The 21,621-nt window shown below is 34.7% G+C and overlaps 1 protein-coding gene across 11 annotated transcripts in view; it reads left to right on the top strand.

Annotated features, from left to right (window-relative positions):
• The window catches only part of CCSER2 (coiled-coil serine rich protein 2), a 150,451-nt gene that overhangs the window by 113,116 nt on the left and 15,714 nt on the right, over positions 1-21,621 (top strand). For 6 of the 11 annotated variants that reach the window (XR_009005608.1, XM_057530568.1, XM_057530569.1 and 3 more), the window contains 3 exons: positions 107-190; positions 5,597-5,683; positions 13,081-13,170. Coding sequence is in view for 10 of the 11 variants with exons in the window: in XM_057530568.1 (XP_057386551.1) it covers positions 107-190; positions 5,597-5,683; positions 13,081-13,170 (261 nt within the window). In the remaining variant the exon portion in view is untranslated. Of the gene's footprint in view, positions 1-106; positions 191-5,596; positions 5,684-13,080; positions 13,171-21,621 lie in introns of those variants that run through there. The other 5 variants (XM_057530571.1, XM_057530570.1, XM_057530576.1 and 2 more) reach the window with 1 other exon arrangement.

Raw genomic sequence — 21,621 nt, 5'->3', positions numbered from 1 at the left:
TTCCTGTTTGCCATGCTTGCATTTGGCCTGGGGTGAATTCAGGTTGAACTCAGTGTCTGCAGTTAATTGTATTAATCTTACGTTTTCTTTTTCTTCTTTCTGACAGCATGATGGAAGTGGTTCATTGCATGATGTTCAACTCTCCTTGCCATCTAGTCCAGAACCAGAAGACGGTGATCAGATATACAAGGTATGATGACTAGGTAGTCATGCTGAATTTTTCAAAAAAATTTTTTTATTACTAAAATTATAAAGCAATAATAATTAAAACATTTAATAATAAATATATTAAAACCTGCAGCTTTGCTGTCTTGGGTTTTAATCTTTTAACTTTTACTACCTTATTAAGTTAAAATGATATCACTGTGGTGCTTTAATTTGAGTTTGTTTTATCAGTTGGATAATCATCTGTCCCTGTATTAATATTGGTACAGGATTCTTTTTTAAAAAATAAAAATCATTAAATTCTTTTTTTATAATTATGAATAACAGTTTTAAAAATATGACTACCAACAAAAATTAAAACAGTTAATAGGTACTTCTCATATATAATCACAACATTGAAGAAATATTAATGAAAATGACATTAATTAATTTTTTTCATGTTTAAAGATATAATTATAGAATGCAGATGCAGGTTAGTGTTTGAAGGTGTATTTTTTTATAGTTCTCATCTTGAGGTCTGATTTTAGTTGAAGAAAGCTCTTTTTGTTTTTTGCATTTACCTGAATCACATATTTACTTCTTAAGCAATACAGGTATTCTTGATGTCTTTCATGTTTCCAAGTAAAATTATTGTTTCCTTTCACATTCTGTTTTCAAGGTATGATAGTCAGTGTGTGCTACTTATCTGTACTAACAACCTCAAAATATTGGTGGCTTACAATAACAAAAGTTTATTTCTTGTTATTTCTCTGTATGTTGCATTTTGGTTGTAGATCAGTGGGACTTCACGTGTTCTCTTCATTCTGAGATCCAAGCTGAAGGATCAGCCCTTATCCTGGGACATATTTTTTGTACCTGAGGGAAAGTAGCATTGGCATAATAACATGTGGATTCTGCTTGGATGTAACATATGTCGTTTCCAAAACAGGTCAAGTGGCCACGCTTGGTATTAGGGGTCAGAGAAGCGTAATTTTCTCATAGGATGTGGAGTGACCTATTGGGAACAAATTTATGTATAAAACGCAAAATCAAAAGAATATAGGATAGTAGTCACATCTGGTTATCTAATCTTGGCTTTTCAACATGTTACCTACCTGTTCTTATATAAATTTCTTCCCGCCTCTGGGCTTCCATCCTATTGTGAGTATAATAATAGGTTTGCAGTAGGACATCTCTTTTTAAAAAACTTTTACTTGCATACTCAATTGAGAACCATTGATTTAGATGATTTCTGATTAGCTCCGTTTTTTTAAGTTTTGTGACTGATATTTTAAAAGTAAAGTTGACTTTTTTCCTGAATTCTTTTTTGTGAAAAGTTTCTTACATGTAAAGAAATTCTTTTTAAAGAAAAAAAGTTTAATTCCAATTTTTTTATAGAATTAGTGTCTTCATTTTGCCCATCTTCCTTTACAGTTTGTCTATTAATTTAATATTACATGATAGACATATCATGTATTTATTTCTTGTCCCCAATGCTTTCCTTTCAGGCAGATCATTCCTAGTCTTTCTTCCTTCTTTCCAAGTGAGATGCAATAGCTCACACTGTCAGCCCAGTACACTAGACTGTCCTTCACTTTCATCAGCAAATCCCCAAGTATGTCATCTTCTTATCCAAGGTGGTTTCACAGTTCAGTTTCAAATGATACAAATACAGTGACTTATACCATTACAATTTTAGGGTCTAAAATCTCCACTGGACCTGCCATGTCTCCAGTCTTTCCTTTATCTCAGGGCGGCTGTCTCTCCCATTCCCTTGATGAGCTGTTCCAGACACTGACCACTCTCCTCAGCCTCTTTCTCAGCTGCTCTTCTCAACTTCTGCAGGTAGCCTTGTGTTTTTCAAGCAAGATCTTCTGCTGCCTGCCTTCCGACTTAGTCTGTGTCTATGTCACTCTCAATCACTTTGTTCCAGTTGTAGGGAAAAGTGACCGCTGTGCTGTGGAAGGCCACCCTTTCTTCTCGTGTTCTGGACTCTTGTCTTCTGCTGCAGTTAAAGACCTCCTCTCTCATCTCTCTTCAGTGTGCTTTCTCAACTTCCCCTTCATCCTCACCTTGTAAATTTCTGTATCTTACCTATCCTAAATTCAGTAAATCGAATAAACCTTTTCTTGACTCTCCTTAAACTACCCTTCCAGTTAATGTGGAAACCTGGGAAAACAGACATTTGGCATGGCCTTTGTCCTACAAGCGTTATCCCTTGGTTTTTGTGTCACTTTTGTCTGAATTCCCTATATACCCCTTAACATCGCCCCCCCCTCCATTTTCTTTGTAGGTTCCTTTTCTTCTTTAGAATGTAGATTTATATCTTTAGTCCAGTCCTCATCAAACTTTCTACTGTAATGATTTCACATATAACATATATATTGATAACACATAAAATCAGTCTCTCTCATACTTGGTAATCCAGTTGTCCACTGGACATTTCCACTGTATGTCCCACTCACAGGTGGAACGCCTCTAACACCTCTCAAGAGGTGTGTGTACCTCTAGCAATGTATTTAAAACTCAAAAATATTCCTCATTGGGGAATTCCCTGGCGGTCCAGTGGTTAGGACTCAGCACTCTCACTGCCAGGAGCCCAGGTTCGATCCCTAGTCAGAGATCCCATGAGCTGCACGATGCTGCCAATATACATATATATATTTCTCTTTGGACATATTTCTCCTCCTTCATTCTCTGTTTCTATTTGCTATATCATCTAAGCTAGAAATGGAGATGTCACTCTTGACTACTTCTCTGTGCTCTTCTCTCACATGCAGTGAATTGCCAACATCTCCTTTTCTCCTGTTTCTTCTCCTCCCTATTATCACTCTCTTGGGTCAGGCCCCTGCTCTTACCTGGCATATTACAACATCCTGATAACCAGTTTCCTAGCCTAGTTTTGTTGTTGTCCTTGTCAAGTATATCCTCCAAACAGCTGTCAAAGCCATCTCAAATGCAGATCTATCTGTTACTCCCTGGCTAAAGCCATGCTTGATGTTCAGGCCCTCTATGATCTGGCCCTTGCCTAGTTTACTAACCACATTGCTCCCCACTGTGTACCACAGCCTTCATGTGACAGCATCACTGCTTGTAATTCTCCAAATATGCTATGCTTGTCCCCGTCTCTGTATTGTCTTATAGAATCCCTTACCCTAAAATACAAAGCCTGCCACACTTTGTGTCCTTAGAACTTTTTACTTATCCTTTAAGACTCCACTGGAATTACCCATTTCCTGATGTGTTCTCCTTTGCCTGTCTTTATGTGTAAAATCCTTAGAGCAGTGCCTATTCTAAAGTAAGTGCTGTATGCATGTCGGCTATAAATGTTATTACCATATTGTGTTTTGATTTCAGCTTTGAGTCCATTTCCTCCCGCACCAGCAGAACCTAGCCATGACTGAATGATGGCTGTGCAGTATTCCATCAAGTCGCTCACTGCATTGTATTTCAATTGTCCTCTTATAGGACAATTCTAAATGTGTAACTTTAAGAGAATATCTTATTATAGGTTTTCTTGTACTTAGGATCATTTCTTTGGCATAGGAGTTGGATAACTGAATCGGAGAGTGCAAGTAATTTTTATGACTTTTGTATATACAGGCATACGTTTGTCCAGAAACGTCAGTTGTTATGTCTGATAATGTACCATTTTTTCTGCAGTCTTGTTAATCACGTTGAGTATTTCTCCCCCAATTTAATACCTGTAAAACAATACCTTTAATACTTTAATTTGTATTTCTTCAATAAGTCAAATAGAACATTTTTCCAGTTATATGTATATATTTGTGAGAACTGACTATTTGTCTTTTAGGGCCTAGAAATGATCTTATATGTTTGAACAGTCTCCTAATATACTTGAGTTATAAGTTCTTTGTCATATTAGCATAGGTTTTCACGAGCTTTTAACTTTAATGTTAATTGTATAGATGCTTTAAATTTTTATATAATCAAATATATTTATCATTTCTTAATAGCTTAATTTGCCACTTAGTTTAAAAATGTGTCCTTCATGATTTGCAGTCCATCTTTTTTTTCGGTCTTGATTTATTATTTTTTAAAGTCCCTAAACTCTTTAAATTCAACTGGAAGTCATTTTTTATATATAATAATTAGTCTTTCCCAATTGTGGTATACATAACAGCATTTTAAAAAATATTTTCTTCCCTATTGTTTCTTCCCCATTGCAATGCTTATTTGATATGTGAAAGCCTTCATAAAATGTCTGTTTCCAATCTCTTGTTAATGAAACTGCAATATTTTTTTTTGTTCCCAGTATATCTGAAGAAGAGTGTATACTTTGCTCATGACCAACACATTATAATTATTTGCTTACTTACTTTTCTCTCTGGAAAGATGTATCATTCACATATATATTCTACAGTTTATCCCTGAACAACACAGTTTTGAACTGCATGAGTCCACTTACATGCGGATTTTTTTCAATAATATATACTGTGGTACTACACCGATCTGCAGTTGGTTGAATCCAAGGATGTGAGCCTTGTGGATGTGGAGGAACTGTGGATGTCAAGGGCCGACTAAAAGTTATACCCAGATTTTTGACTTTGCAGAGGTTCGGTGCCCCTAACCCCTGCTTTGGTGCCCCTAACCCCCGCGTTGTTCAAGGGTCAACTGTAATTTCCTTGCTTGCATTACTTCATCAGTATATGTTTCTGGATAGTTGAATAGCAGTAAACAAAATGGGCTAACTATAGGGTAATGATACCTTATACTTGGAAATGTAACTGGATTCCTGCTAACCTTGACAATAGGTTTCTCTTAATACTATTAGGAATTTCTTATAGACTAAGTTGACAGGGTATTTACTCTTTGATTTAGGCAGTTCTATTAGGCAGTTTAGAGCTATTTAAGTAGCTCATGGAAAAAGAATCTTCCTTGTTATCCTTCAGGCACATTTATCTTTGCTGATTTCTGAACCAGCCATGAAATGACTCTGTGCCTTTAATTACACAGTTTTCTCTACTTGTGGCCTTCATTTCCTCTGACAGGCAACTCTTATACATTCCTTGAAATCTAGCTGAAGTTACTGTTTTGTGTGTAATTTATTTTACTATGTGGCCTAGTTCCCAATTTTCTTGTCTGTAAAGTGGGGATAATAGTACCTACCTCAGGGTTGCAGTCGGAATCAACTACTTAGATACCTAAAAGGTACTTAGTTCTTGGCACCTGATTAATACTCAATGAATGTTAGCTGTTGCTGCTATTATTGTTCATTGTTTACGTGTCAGACTCCTTAGACTGTGAATTCTTAGAAGACCAAAATGGGGTTTTTTTTAAAATGGATTAATAGCTGGCATACTTAAGAAGAATTTTCCCCTTAAGTAAACAACCAATTCATTACTCAGTCTTCATCATTGATTTAATGCTTCTCATTAGTGTTTTTAAATACAATTAAATACTTCATGTTAAATTTTTTAAAATATTTCAGAATGAAGATTTATTAAATGAAATAAAACAACTTAAAGATGAAATAAAGAAAAAAGATGAAAAAATTCAACTATTAGAACATCAGCTTGTAAGTATTATAGTGTAGTATGTAAAGTGCAGGCTTTTCAAACTGGGCAATATGTATATTTTTTTATAAAACTAGCCAGAATTGAAACTGGATTTTATTTTTACCTTTTAAGATTGCACTATTGTATTATTTTTAGGTTACATGCACTCTTAAAGTATGTGGTTTAACTTTCAGTCTAAATAATAAATTTTCAAGGTGAAAAACTCAATCCATTTTCAGTTGCCTCTGTTTTGGGTATTTGAAATTCACCAATTTACATTCATGTTGTTGAGGAATGAACCTGGGTGTTTAGTCTTAGGAATCTGAATGGCTGTCTGTTAGAATGGCTGTTCTAAAAAAAAATGTTTCTTGCCCATGGATGATACTGAGTGATCTCTCAGAGATATGTCTGAATCTTTATAATTTTATAATTGTTATGATATCAAATGTTAGTTCCATATGAAAACTGTATGTGCTGTATCTTGAATTTAATTATAATTTGGTTTGTAATAATAAAAGGCCAGGATAACAAGAATATAATGGCATAACAATCACAACAAGCCAAAGTAAATCTTTGTTGGAAGTCAAAACTTGTTTTGACATAGCAAAGCAATGCAGCAATATGAAGGAGTAATCTCACTCAGAATATAAAGAATATAATATACTGAGCTCTGAGCCATTGGGGTCAGATCAGAGATCCACCTTATGAATAAATAGTAAGAACAGATGGATCAGATGTTATGATTAAGGGTATCAGAAAACTTATGAATCTGAAAAAAGAATAACCGAATATTGCAAATTGAGGGCCTACCAAATATAAGATTAAAAAGGAAGAGTAAGACCAGTGTTTGTATTTAAAAACTAAAGACAAAACCCAACCCAACCAATTTTTAGGGAGAAGAAAAGGTACTTTTAGGAAATTAAGCTTCAAATTTTGCAAAAATCTATTACAGAGCACAAGAAGTTGTATCTAGTGCACTTTAAAAAAAAAGGTTATGACCCTCACATTTTATAGCTAAATGCATTTTTATTTATATACAAAGATACATTCTCAGACCTTTAGTGTATTGAAAAATATGCCACCCAGTTATCTTTGTAAAATTATTTAATAATGCATCCCAAATGCTTGAGAGAGAAATTTTAAAATAACTCAAGAATAAGGAAGTAAAGATTAAAATGAATGAGTGGTGAAATGAAAACCATCTTTAGAGAGATTAGGTGGGATAAACTTCCCAACTACTAACGGGAGAAAACTTAATGCCCATTATTTAATCTTATGTAATTATATATCATTTAATGTTAAAAAATTTTAATTTATTAATTAAAACATGTTTTGAAATAAAAAATTATTTTTAATTAAAATTTTAAATTGCTATTAATTTTTGTAAATATTTAGATTAAATAAAATAGGTTTGAGAAAAGAGATAAGGGATATGCTGAAGAAGTCAGTAGTACTGAATTGTTTATCTACAAATGGGTATCTAAAATTATTCTTTTTATATACTTAGATAAATTAAAATGTTTGTGAAATGCTTTAAGATAACTAATAGTAGATTAGAATAATGTATCTTGCAAAAGATGAAAGTAAAAAGACATCTAAAGTAGAGAAATACCAAGGATGTCTAAAAACAGCAGAAGTAAAGTGACAGAAATAAGACCAAATGTAATAAATATAATAGTAAATGCAAATGGCCTTATCTCATGGAGAGAGCTTTGTTGAGGATTTAAAGCAAAATCCATTAATTTCTTTGTATAAAGGAAATTTAGATAAAGTAAAACAGCACAATAATGCTGAATATAAAAGGTTGGGTGAGACAGAATAAAGTTATTCTCATCTAAAAATCTGAAGTTGCAGTATTAAAATTAGAAGAAGAAATCTGAGACTGAAAGAATTATGAAAAGAGGTCACTTTATATTGATATATGATTAATAAATAATGAAAGATATAGCTTTTTACGCTGAGAAGTTTTAATAGTGTTCTTTTTAATTTCAGTGTGCCTCTTTAAAAAGTAAGAAATGTTCTCTTCCTAGCTGAAATATTATTACCTTTAACCAGTTAATAGTAATTTTTTAATATTTTCTAATATCCAGTCCATATTCAGATTTCTGCAGTTCTAAAAATATCCTGTACATTTGTACATTACATCTAGTTATTCCTTAAGTCTCTTTTACTTTAGGATTCTTCTTTTTTTCATTGTACTGACTTACTGAAGAGACTGGGCCAGTTATCCTTAACAATATCTCACCTTATAAATAACTTTTAGAAAGGTTTTAGAAATATCTAAGAGAATCCTAAAGAAAGGAAGAAAAGCAAAGAAAAGTGAAAACATTACTCTTTAGTGATATGTGCTTCGATATTCTCTGTATTTGATACATTAAACTTAGAAATCGTATTTATCTTGGAAGATCCCATCACCTACCTTTAGTTTAGTTGTGGAACTGGAAAGTCACTTGTTCAAATCAAGAGAATTTAAAGAGTTATAAACCACTGAAAGTAGAGATAGGTAAGAGCATTTTTCAGATTACCAAAATTAAAACTGCCTTTCTCTTTACAGTTTTTTTCTTTCCTTGTATCCCTAATTTGCTCTTCTTAAAAATAGCAAAATGGCATCAGAGGAGCCATGGAATAGGAATTAGATAACTTTTCTTCAGTACTAATTAGCTGAATCTCTTGTCTTCAATATTAATTAGCTGAATGACATTGGCAGTTTCCATCAGTCTCTAGTGCTTTCTTTATCAAAAATATGAAGTTTTTTCTAGATGATTTCAAAGTCTTTTTCCATTTCTAGCTTTCTATATATTTTATCTTTTTTCAAAAATAGGCACTCAGCTCTAACCTATGTTTACATGCAAACTTTAAGAAAAATATAGCAACAATATGATGTGTTAAATTCATATTTTATGTGAAATATACAGATATAAAATCAGATTGCAGTGCTCCAGAAATGAAGCTGAAAGGTATAGAGGTGTGACTATTTGAACCTTATTCCAAAATGCTGAGAATGCCCATTTATTTTCATCTTAGTTTACTAGTTAAATGATAGTTAATTTAGATGCATTTGTTCATTGAATCCTCAGAATAATCTTATGAAATTATTATGTAGAATTTTCTTTGTGGAGACATTAGAAAGTGGAATTCAGCTTAAGTAGGTTAGCAATGTAATATATTTGAGAAGCCATGACCAGCCTGAAGCTGCATAGACCTGGGTTCAAATCCTGGCTCTGAAACTTAGTAGCCGTGTTCTCTTAGGGAAGTTACTTAATTTCTCTTAAGCCTCTTCTATATGTGAGGATAATAAAAATAATACTGACCATATAGGGTTGTGATAGCTAAATGAACTACATATGTAAACTCTCTAATGCTACAGTTGGCCCATGGGTGCATGATAAATAATAACTCTTATTTGATGATTTGCCCCAAATCACCCAGCTAGTAAATCACTGCATATCTAATGATGTTTTAAGTTTTAAGTAAAAGTCTAACTAAAAGTGACTTGAAAATAAGAACATTTATAAACTTAAATAACAAGAAAGTATATTGGTCCCATCTGCTTCCATGGTTTCCTAATTGGTCATTTGGGTAATGGCAGAATTCTAGGGTAGCTTTTTTGGAATCCTTTTGGCTGCCCCTTCATGGTCACAGGATGTCTGCCATAGCTCTATGTGTCATATACTCAGTAGTTCCCAAAGATAGGAAAAGCACCTATTTTCTGTAGCATACCAATTTAAAAAATTAAGAGCACTTTCTTAGAAATAACCTAGGCTTGCCTCATGTTTTATTGGCTAGATTTGAGTTCTTTGTCCCTTAAGCACTGACGAATGGGATTAATCAGATTGGTTCAGACTAATCAAAATCTATCACTGGGTCAAGAGAGGATACATACTTCCCTGAATATGGGACTGCATAGAAGGTGAGCATCTGAACAGAATCTGTCAGCAATAAAGAATGCAGATGGAGAGGGAGTGATTTGAGTAGCTCTTTTCTATCTATTGAAATGTCACTAAAAACTAGATTTTCCAAATTGTGGAAAATTCAAATATTTGCCGGTTATTGTTCTTCATATGTTAACACATAGGCAACAGACAGGACATTATTTCTGGAATTGCAGCAGTCAGGATAGAATAAGTAATGTGCTTGCATTAAGATAAATGTCTTACAAAAGACATTAATGTCTATCTTATGAAAGAAATTAAAGATGATACAAACAGATGGAGAGATATACCATGTTCTTGGATTCGAAGAATTGACGTTGTGAAAATGACTATACTACCCAAGCAATCTACAAATTCAGTGCAATCCCTATCAAACTACCAATGGCATTTTTCACAGAACTAGAACAAAAAATTTCACAATTTGTATGGAAACACAAAAGACCCCGAATAGCCAAAGCAATCTTGAGAAAGAAAAATGGAGCTCGAGGAATCAGGCTCTCAGACTTCAGACTATACTACAAAGCTACAGTAATCAAGACAGTATGGTACTGGCACAAAAACAGAAATATAGATCAGTGGAACAGGATAGAAAGCCCAGAGATAAACCCACGCACATATGGTCACCTTATCTTTGATAAAGGAGGCAAGAGAATACAGTGGAGAGAAGACAGCCTTTTCAATAAGTGTTGCTGGGAAAACTGGACAGCTACATGTAAAAGAATGAAATTAGAACACTCCCTAACACCATACACAAAAATAAACTCAAAATGGATTAAAGACCTAAGTGTAAGGCCAGACACTATCAAACTCTTAGAGGAAGATATAGGCAGAACACTCTGTGACATAAATCACAGTAGGATCCTTTTTGACCCATCTCCTAGAGAAATGGAAATAAAAGCAAAAATAAACAAATGGGACCTAATGAAACTTAAAAGCTTTTGCACAGCAAAGGAAACTACAAACAAGATGAAAAGACAACCCTCAGAATGGGAGAAAATATTTGCAAACGAAGCAACTGACAAAGGATTACTCTCCAAAATATACAAGTAGCTCATGCAGCCCAATATCAAAAAAACAAACAACCCAATCCAAAAATGGGCCGAAGACATAAACAGACATTTCTCCAAAGAAGATACACAGATTGCCAACAAGCACATGAAAGGATGTTCAACATCACTGATCATTAGAGAAACGCAAATCAAAACTACAATGAGGTATCATCTCACACCAGTCAGAATGGCCATCATCAAAAAATCTACAGACAATAAATGCTGGAGAGGGTGTGGAGAAAAAGGAACACTCTTGCACTGTTGGTGGGAATGTAGATTGATACAGCCACTATGGAGAACAGTATGGAGGTTCCTTAAAAAACTAAAAATGGAACTACCATGTGACCCAGCAATCCCACTACTGGGCATATACTCTGAGAAAACCATAATTCCAAAAGAGTCATGTGGGCTTCCCTGGTGGCGCAGTGGTTGAGAATCTGCCTGCCAATGCAGGGGATGCGGGTTCGAGCCCTGGTCTGGGAAGATCCCACGTGCCACGGAGCAACTGGGCCCGTGAGCCACAATTACTGAGCCTGCGCGTCTGGAGCCCGTGCTCTGCAACAAGAGAGGCCGCGATAGTGAGAGGCCCGCGCACCATGATGAAGAGTGGCTCCCGCTTGCCGCAACTAGAGAAAGCCCTTGCACAGAAACGAAGACCCAACACAGCCATAAATAAATAAATAAATAAAAGAAAACACATTAAAAAAAAAAAAAAGAGTCATGTACCACAATGTTCATTGCAGCACTATTTATAATAGCCAGGACATGGAAGCAACCTAAGTGTCCATCGGCAGAGGAATGGATAAAGAAGATGTGGCACATATATACAATAGAATATTACTCAGCCATAAAAAAGAACAAAATTGTGTTATTTGTAGTGAGGTGGATGGACCTAGAGTCTGTCATACAGAGTGAAGTAAGTCAGAAGGAGAAGAACAAATACCATGTGCTAACACGTATATATGGAATGTGAAAAACAAAATGGTTCTGAAGAACCTAGGGGCACACAGGAATAAAGACGCAGACATAGAGAATGGAGTTGAGGACACAGGGAGGGGGAAGGGTAAGCTGGGACGAAGTGAGAGAGTGGCATTGACATATATACACTACCAAACGTAAAATAGATAGCTAGTGGGAAGCAGCCACATAGCACAGGGAGACCAGCTTGGTGCTTTGTGACCACCTAGAGGGGTGGGATAGAGCAGGTTGGAGGGAGTTGCAAGAGGGAGGGGATATGGGGATATATGTATACATAGAGCTGATTCACTTTGTTATATAGCAGAAAGTAACACAATGTAAAGCAATTATATCCAATAAAGATGTTTAAAAAAAAAGATAAATGTCTTATATTTTCTGTTTTCTTCTTTACAAAGTCCTATTATATTGAATTCCAGGAGATCTAGATTGACCTGCATATATATTGAATTTTGTTTCAATGACTGTCCCGTGTTTCAGAATGGGAAATATGTCTGTACTAAGAATTGGAAACAAGTCTGTATTACAGAGATTTTTGTTTTGGTTAGATTTTATTTTGATTATGGAAATTGGGATGATCCGATTGCAATTAAGAAAAAATTTGAATATTGGTAAATATTTTAAAAGTAAAAACTTACCACTTTAGCTTGATGCAATAATCAAGAATTTGTTATGTAGGTTTTCCTACAAGAAAGCATATTTACCTCCAGTGGGGTTGTTTAATAAATAATATGGCTATATTCCAACTTCACACCAAGGAGAAATTATCATTATCAGTCTTTTCCTCTTTTAAAAATTTGGTATTTATTTGAGAGACCATAGTTTACACAATAGGCACGTTATTTTGTGTTGTATAAATTATTGAATGAGTATGCTCTGAGTGAAGTCATGTGAAGAGAATTTATTTATGAACTGAGATGGTCAGATGGATCTTGTCAAAGGGCAGAGATCCTTTAAAATATTCCAGTCCAGTAAAGTCAACACATCATTAAAGGGGCTTTTAAATGCATTGCACGGGTGAAGAGACAACCTTACTTGTGGACTGGTGGTATTTAATAGCCAGGTCCCATCAAAAATGAATTTAAGAAACTGTGGTGCAGTGATTGTAGTACCATAATAGTTTAGGGAAGTATTTAAAGTTTTGCTATTATATTCTTTATATACTGTATATTGCTGTATATGTTCTACATCTATATACACATATATTTATATACATAAAATCATAGGTAGTGTGTTGTATGGGCAGTATAAGAGATTGCCAAGGGTAATTTTGACTATTCAAAATTTTCCTTGCTGGGTGAATCTAAAATCCTGTCTGTGAAAAAGATGGGAGACTACTGAATAGATTTTGATGTTTGCCTTTTTATTTTAACCCCCTAAGAGAGACCCTAATTACTTTGTTTGTATGTATATGTGTATATATAGAATTATACCAATGTAAAAATTTGTGTTTTTGTCCAGGCAACTCGGTGTAACTGCCATCAAAAATCTAAAGAGGAAAAATGCACATATGCTGATAAATATACCCAAACACCCTGGAGAAGAATTCCTGTAAGTAACAGATACTTTTATCCTCTTTTCTTGTCATTTACTATTTTGATGTTTTGTTCTACTCTTTTTACTCTAATAATTTTGAATCTGCCATGGCTGTCAGTTTTTTTTTAAGGTAAGTGGATTTTTCTTGTTCTTAGGTGTTTCTGTGCTTTCTAAAGCTTCTCTTCTGTGTCTTATATGAATGAATGTGCATTTAATAGCTTTTCCATTCTGCATACTGTAGGTCTTTTTATTTGAGTGTCTAGTCTCTCTCTTATTGCATGTATTTATGAGAGTAGTAGTTTCCCATGCCCTACAAGAAAAAGAAGTCCAAAATGCAGTCTTCCCTCTTTAGCAGCATATGACTCTGAAAATATATTATATAGCCTGTTCTTTTTATTTGTTGAGACTTTTCAAATATATTCTGTTATTATAATTACTCAAATAAATATTGAGGCTATTAGGAAGTATAAATGCATTAAGATACAGACAGTAAAGGTTATGTTTTGGGCATAGTTAGGGTAGGGAATGGCTTCTTCTAAACAGTAGAAAATAACCATGCATTCTGTGCTTCTTCATTGATTTTCAAAAATACTACATCTCAAAACATGTTTAGTGTTAAAAATACACTTTCTGAACTCAGCTCAGGCTATGCCTGAGCCAGAGAGTCATCATGGCTATCAGTCATCGTTATCCTATTGTATGGTGCCAAGTAATAGGTATTTCGTGGTAAGAGAATGCCTGATAAGCCAGCCTTGACTCTTCTTTTGCCTTATTTTAAGCAGTGGAATCCTAGTAACACAAATGAACAGGGAATTATAATGGGGAGTGTAATCAACAATCTGCTTTTTTTAAACTTAGCTATAGGCCTTTAAAGTTTATAAGATACTTATTTCTTTTCATCTAATAAGTAGTTATTTTTTGTATGCTCTGTATAAAGTACAAAGCTAATAATTAATTTGTTCAACAAAAGTTTGGTGAGCCCCTCCCATCTCAGTTATTAGCCTCTTGAAGTAGAAGTGGGGAATTGGGAAAGAAAATATACAGACAAATAAGGATTCTTCCATTAACAAGTGCTTATTGAAGGAACTGACGATGTGATATAGTTGAAGTGTAGAAAGTGCTGTAAGGTTCAAAGGATTGGGAAAGTCTAGGTGGAAGAATCAAGCTTGGTGAAAAGGGTGAAAGTAGTGGTTGAATCATAGAAAGCAAAAGATGTCAGTAGACAGAGACGAGTTCCAGAATTGAGAATGAGAGACTATTCTACATCAGCACTCTTCCATGGAATTTCCTTGAGGTCCAGTGCAGTAGCCACTAGCTACATGTGACTGTTGAATACTTGAAAATGTGGCTAGTGTGACTGCAGAAGATAACTGTAAATAATATTTAATTGTAATTAAATGTAAATAGCCACATATGGCTAGTGGATACCATATTGGACAAAGCATCTTTAGAGTTAATGATGAAGTAGACTTAGATGGATTATAGGAAAGCCACCTGGAACAATAAGGGGAAGTCAGTGAAGGCAATTTTTGGAAGAAATGAAGGAAAATAAAAAAGATAGAGTTCATATTTAGGTAATGGGAAAAAAAGAGAGAAAGAAGGTAAAAATGAGTTGTAGGAGAAGATGGTACCTTCAGAAGAAGAATGGATAAGTCAAATTCTGACCAAATGTTCTCATCTGAGGGACAGAATACCCAGATAAAATGGTGAAATGGATAACATGGAAAGAAGAATAAAAACATGGAAGGTGCCTAATCATTCATACAAGAATACTTGAAGAGACTAGGCATATGCAGGAAAATGGTGATTATGTGAGAAATAAGGATTCACTTTAAACATATAAACTTATAAAACTTTATTTTAAACATATTATGACATTGTTGATCCATGTACAAGCATGTTCTTATAAATAATATTATCTTGGACTGAATTTTAAGTTTTTAAAATGTATTTCCAATATCGTTTTTAAAGCATTTAACATCAGTATTTGAAGATTTGAATAGTTATTTTGTACATTAAGTAAATTCTAAATTTTCACGATAGGTACTTCTTTAGAATATTTGTTTGAACATCTTAAATTAACTAGAGAAGACAAAATACCAGAATACATTTCTAGACTCACACCATCAAAGCTTATTATTTATGCCCTTGAATCTCAAAGAAGGGATTGCAAGATGGACCGAAAGGATTCACATAATGACCCAACCTGGATTACTCTGAAAATTGAGTGTAGGAATAAACACTGTTTTATTGGTATCAATGGGAAAGTTGTTGATCAGTTAAAACTCAGATTGTGCACAATTTGACCTGATACTAGTTTCCTCTCATATTTTAAGAACTAACTCTTATTATATATAGCAAAGGAGTTAAGAAAGATGCTTTTATATAAAATTTAAATGCTCTGTTGGAATTAGTTTCTAGTACTGAATCACAGATTAATCCACTTTATAGCATATTTAATAGATATGAATAACATTTATATAAATCCAAGAATTGGAATATGATCAGCATTATTTGCAATCCTTTGTGCTTAGAATTAGGTTTGCATGACTCAGATTTATTGGATCATACATATATTTCAAAATGTCATAGTCAACTATGTTCCTATTGTAACTATTTATAAAATAGAAAATATTGAATCAGAAAAATATATCACAGACATATCACACACAAAAAAATCAATTGTTTATAATTCCCAAAGGAGAAGGAATTTACTTAGTCCTACCAGTCATGATATATGTGCTAGCCAAGAACTCTGCTCCTTTTTTTTCCCTTGCCTGGGAGATAAAGACGAAATGTTAAAATAAGGAACAATATAACCCAAAGATTTGTCTCAAGTACTCTTTCCTAAGTCCTTTTTCTTTTAGACCACACGCCTTTCTGATTTGGAAGTGGGCAGTATTATTGGTTAATTTTTATGTAAGATTAATGTCCTGATTTTAAACTTAGATGTGCCATTTTCTCCCAATTAGAGAGCCATTACATTACTATTTATATATATTTCCAAAGGGAATTAAGGGATTTATTTCTTTGCTAAGCTCTTTATTTATATTCACTATTACTTATATTTAAAATATGCCACTAGAAGTATTTTAAGTGAAATATATATATACTTTGGTATATAAACATGTAATATTTATGATGTGGTCATGCAATAATGTTTAATCAATATTAGACATTGAACATTGAATATGACCTATGTTTCAGTGAGCTAAATGCTGATAGGAACCATCTTTGTACTGAGACATCACATTTTAGCATGCATGTGAGTATGGCAACACACCAAGAATTCTATTATGTGTGTCTTTTACACTGTAGTTTATGAACAATAGCACCTGAAACCAATAACTGAAAAATGGAGTTGTTTTTCAAGGCTAGGGACAAATGAAATACAGATATTAGAGCAGCTGAATGATTTATCTGGTCATAAATTTAAGGGTATGTAAATTCGTATCCTCTAATACCAATTGCCAGAACTGAAGTAGGCATTTTTGGAACTTTGTTTAAAATATCCACTGAAAGGGACTTCCCTGGTGGCACAGTGGTTAAGAATCTGCCTGCCAATGCAGGGGACATGGGTTCGAGCCCTGGTCCGGGAAGATCCCACATGCCGTGGAGCAACTAAGCCCATGTTCCACAACTACTGAGCCTGCACTCTAGAGCCCGTGAGCCACAACTACTGAGCCTGCGTGCCACAACTACTGAAGCCCACACGCCTAGAGCCCGAGCTCTGCAACAAGAGAAGCCACCGCAATGAGAAACCCGTGCACTGCAATGAAGAGTAGCCCCCGCTCGCCACAACTAGAGAAAGCCCTCATGCAGCAACAAAGACCCAACGCAGCCAAAAATAAATAAATAAATAAATTTTAAAAAATGAATAAAATAAATAAAATATCCACTGAAAGAAACAAAGTTTGTTTGCACAGTAGTTAGAAAACAAAGGACAGCACCAAAGTTTTCCACTGCTGGTATCCATTTCATGTGTGTAATGTAGGGTTTAACTTACTGACTTAACACAATGAGGGTGTAGGCAGGACATAGAGAGATTTTACTCTTAGAATTTAATGTTAGATAGCAATCAGTGAGAAATGGATGATCCTGTTAGGTTTCCAAGAAGCAGCATGATCAAATTAGTCTTTTAGAAGAAATTAATCAGCTTCCATAGGAGGTAATAAAAGTTGCTCCTCTTTTAGTTTATGCTAGCAGAGTTCTAATTTATTAGGCCTTTATTTGTTGGAGCATTCTAACTTTTCTTGTTCTTAGGTAATTACGAAAACATTTTTACAGATGTTTTAGAAAATTACTATTTTTTAAATGTCAGATGTAACTAAATTTTTTTCCTAGAGAATGTCTCTTTAGTATTATGCTCAGAAGGTTCTTTCAAAAAGTTACATTGATATTCCTGATATAGCAGAAAATAATACCATTTCTCTTACCTAGTCCTAAAGTTTCTAAGCAAATATAGCTATCCTGATCATTCAGAGCAGTGAAGTGTCAATGTACCTTCAGCCAAAGCCCACCAGGAATATATCTATAAAACAAGTTGGGTGGATTACTTGTTGTAGCCAGGGAGAACACACATCGTGAAAAATGATCTCAAGATTGTATCAGAAAGAACCTTTTATAGGATCTGAGCTTTTCTTGGATGATTTAAGGGAGGGTCTAAGGAATCAGGGGTTTGCTCAGGTTGGATACTATCAGAAGGTAGAAAAGTCCAGAGTATTTTCTGGATGGCACAGTGTGACCTTGCCTTTATCTGTACTTAGGCAAAATTATGAAGTGACTTTATTTTCTTTCATGTTACCATGGTCTCAGAGTAACCATGGTATTCTGTGAGATTGTTTATGAGATCACTGGGCACTAGGGGCTGCTTGTTATCTTTCTCAGAAGGAATACCTGGGCATGGATTAAATAAAAATTTACCAGCCAGATGAAATTTCTTTTACGATTGTAACTCTGTAACATTTGGATTGTTACCTCTCTGTTTTTTTAAATCATTTACTATACTTTGCCATGTTTTAGTGTAGTTATTGGTGGTGGTAGTAGTAATGATTACATAAGAATTATTATGAGGAAAGAGAGAAGTTTGGAGAGTTACAGTCGGATCACATTATGGAGAGACTTAGATGTTAGACTGAGAACTTTCAACTTAATTCTGTAGCCAGAAGGTTGTAGCAGGGGCCAGACTTAACTATATTTTGTTACAGGGAGAGTAATGTGAGAGGAGAAACTGTGATTGTCTTGAGGCAGGGGCTGTGTCTCATTCCTTCATCTGTGCTTAGTGGCTTAGCACAGGGCCCAGTAGGATTGAATCAATTCCAGTGAGAACATAGTGAAGGCAGGGAAAACTACTTAGAAGATTATTATAATAGCCCAGGAGATGAGGCTAACCTATGATTTTTGATCTCTCATGGAGATGGAGAGAAAATCACTGAGGCAGAATCTGTTGTCTTGGAAAGTGATTAGATGAAAAGGTTTGATGAATGGGAAGAAGATGAATGTAAGTTATCAAATGTGGATGACTGGGAAGATGACATGTCAGTTAAGAAAATAGGAGAACCAAGAGAAGAGATTTTATTAGGTAAGAAAACTGCTAAAGGTTTTAGATATATATTTTAATCACTTGAGATTGAGATTCTGGCAGGACAGAAGGGTAGAGGAGTTTGAATATGTAGGATTGGAACTTGAAAGGTGCCAGAGAAGTTAGAGACACATGTAGATTCAAAGTGGGGCGGTGGGAGGTGGGCATGAGTTTATGGAAGACAGAAATCTCTAGTAAAGAGTTTCATCCACTAAGGAAGCTCAGTGTTACAGTGCCAACTGCCACAGACCCCTTTCAGAGCAAATAAGACCCTTCCAGGAGGCTTCCTAAGCTCTCCCAGAAGAGGCAGGCACAAGCAAACTAATCTTCTTGAATCAGGAAAAGTTTTATCTTTTCAGTGCTAAGATTAAAAATTCTCCATCCTCTAAGCTCAGGTGGTAACTCTCATCTGTTCTCATCTCTTGCTTTAAGAAAAAGCAGCTGCTGAGGGAAGAGCTGCAAGTGTTCTGAAGAACTTGGCTCCCAGTTCTTCATCTTATCCCACAAGGTTCAAGTTCACAGAAAGATGTTTTTACTTGGTCTCCCTAGGCTTTATCTTGAGAGAAATGAAATTTCCTCTAAAACCCTGAATCCAGATACTATTGTTTTTTAATGTTTTCATATTCTTTTATTTTGTTCTTGTTTGTGTGCGTATGTATGTGTTTGTCCCACCGATTTAAAGTGTAACTAGTATGTTATGCATATGGTTAAACTATACGTCAGATATCCTATGTTTTCCTACAAGTAGATTTTTTTCCCCTTGGATGTGATATCTTCATATGCATTCCTACTGCTTTTTGTTTTTATATACAACCATTGTGATTTCTCTAGCAGAAAGCATCTCATATCTTCATCTTAAAAGTCAGCAGAAGATTTAAAGTAGACTCAGATGAGCAAAAGGCCCGTTCCTGGGCAGAGCTTAGGGATCTTCACAGCATCAACTAGGAAAGAATTATGCACTTTCCTGCCCTCTAATTAGTGCTCCAATATAAATGTAATGTGAGCTACATATATAATATAAATGCTTTAGTATCCAAATTAAAGCAAGAAGAAACATGCAAAATTAATTTTAATAAAATACTCTATTTAACCCAGTAGTACATTTGAACATGTAATCAATATAAAGAAGATATTGAGATATGTTACATTCTAGTTTTTGTTTTCGTATGAAGTCTTTGACATCTTGTGTGTATTTTACATTTATACCACATTTCGATTGAGACTATCTGCTTAACCCTATGTAGCTGCTATCAACCATATTGGACAGTGCAGCTCTGTATGGAGGTCACTGGGTTTGGCTTTAAACCTGAACTATGTAGCAGGAATTGACCAAAAAAACACAAAATAGAAAATTCCTTCAGGTTTTAAACCATAGGTCCATTTATTCATTCATTCATTGAACTTTGACTAGTTTTTTCTATTTTTCAATCCCAGTGCTAAGGGCTTTGGATACTAAATAAAAGACATTGCTTGATTCTTAGTTTATGATACTCATGGACAGACAGCGAAGTGTAAATCAGATGATAGGACAGTGAGGCCTTGTTTCTGGACCAGAGGATGGTGGACATGTCTTCCAGTTACGGGGACTAGACCTTCTGGCTCTCAAATCTATCTTCACGTGGCCATGACTTTCAGCAGTCTTCAGTTCAGGAGTGTAGTGTATTCCAGCACTCACTGCTGGAAGAGATCTATCCGTCTGGGAACTTTTTCTTTCTTTGTTAATACTGTCTTTTTGCTCAAAATCATGTTTCCCATCCTTTTCTTACATCTTATAAATCATACGTCTTCTTAGTTTCTAAGTTAGGGTCTTCTGTACAAGTTCCCTTCTTTGTAGAAACACTTCCAGTAGACATGGAATCGTGGGGAGCCAGCACATGCTGTTTCTTAGCGCTGCTGCTTGGTGTTGCTCACATGTCTGCTGTCTCTGAACTTGCCTGGTCTCAAGGTTTAGTTAGTCATGTTTTATAGCTGTTTCAGTTTTTTTTTTTACTATTGAAAGGAATATATAATCATCTTTTTATTATCAGGGAAATTACCTTTAGTTTATAGAGATGAGAAGGTCCTTAAACATGTTTTCCTTCTCTCCCCAAGAAAATATGATCCTACCAATATAATTAGCGTTTCAAATAATTTTCCTCAGTATCACTCTAATGTGCATTGTTTTTACTCCTCTATTTATGTTTTTACTTTTTATTTTAAATTCTTGTAGATTCATAGGAAGTTGCAAAAATAGATTCCTTATTTCGCCCAATATCCCACAACAGTTACATTTTATATAGCTGTAGTACAGTGTCAAAACCAAACTTGACTTTAGAGTATGCATAGTTCTGTGCCATTTTATCAGTTGTGTAGATTCCTGCAACAACTACCATATTTAAAACACAGAATTATTGCACCACTACAAAGTTCTCTCTTCTGCGCTGCCTTTTAATAGTCACAACCACTTCTTCCCCTACCATTCCTAACCCCTGACAACCACTAATGTTTTCCACATCTAAATTTTGTCATTTCAAGAATTTTATATAAATGGTGTTACACAGTATGTGAGCTTTTGAGATTGGCTTTTTTTCACCCAGCATAATACCCTGGAGATCCATCCAAGTAGTTGTGTCTATCCGTAATTTGTTCCTTTTTACTGCCGAGTAGTAGTCCATAATATGGATGTTCCACAGTTTTTTTAACCACTTGTGTCTATAATAGATAGACACGTTGGTAGTTTCCAGTTTTTGGCTATTACAGATAAAGCTGTTATGAATATTTGTGTAGATGTAAATTTTCATTTCTCTAGGATAAATGCCCAGTAGTGTGATTTCTGGGTAATGTTGTAACTGTACGTTTAGTTTTCAGAGAAACTGGCAAACTGTCAGAGCGGCTGTGCTATTTTA

The sequence above is a fragment of the Balaenoptera acutorostrata genome, chromosome 16 (assembly GCF_949987535.1).
Source record: "Balaenoptera acutorostrata chromosome 16, mBalAcu1.1, whole genome shotgun sequence".
Lineage (NCBI taxonomy): Eukaryota > Metazoa > Chordata > Mammalia > Artiodactyla > Balaenopteridae > Balaenoptera > Balaenoptera acutorostrata.
The sequence above is the reverse complement of the archived record's forward strand: the minus strand, read 5'-3'. Positions and strand labels throughout refer to the sequence as shown.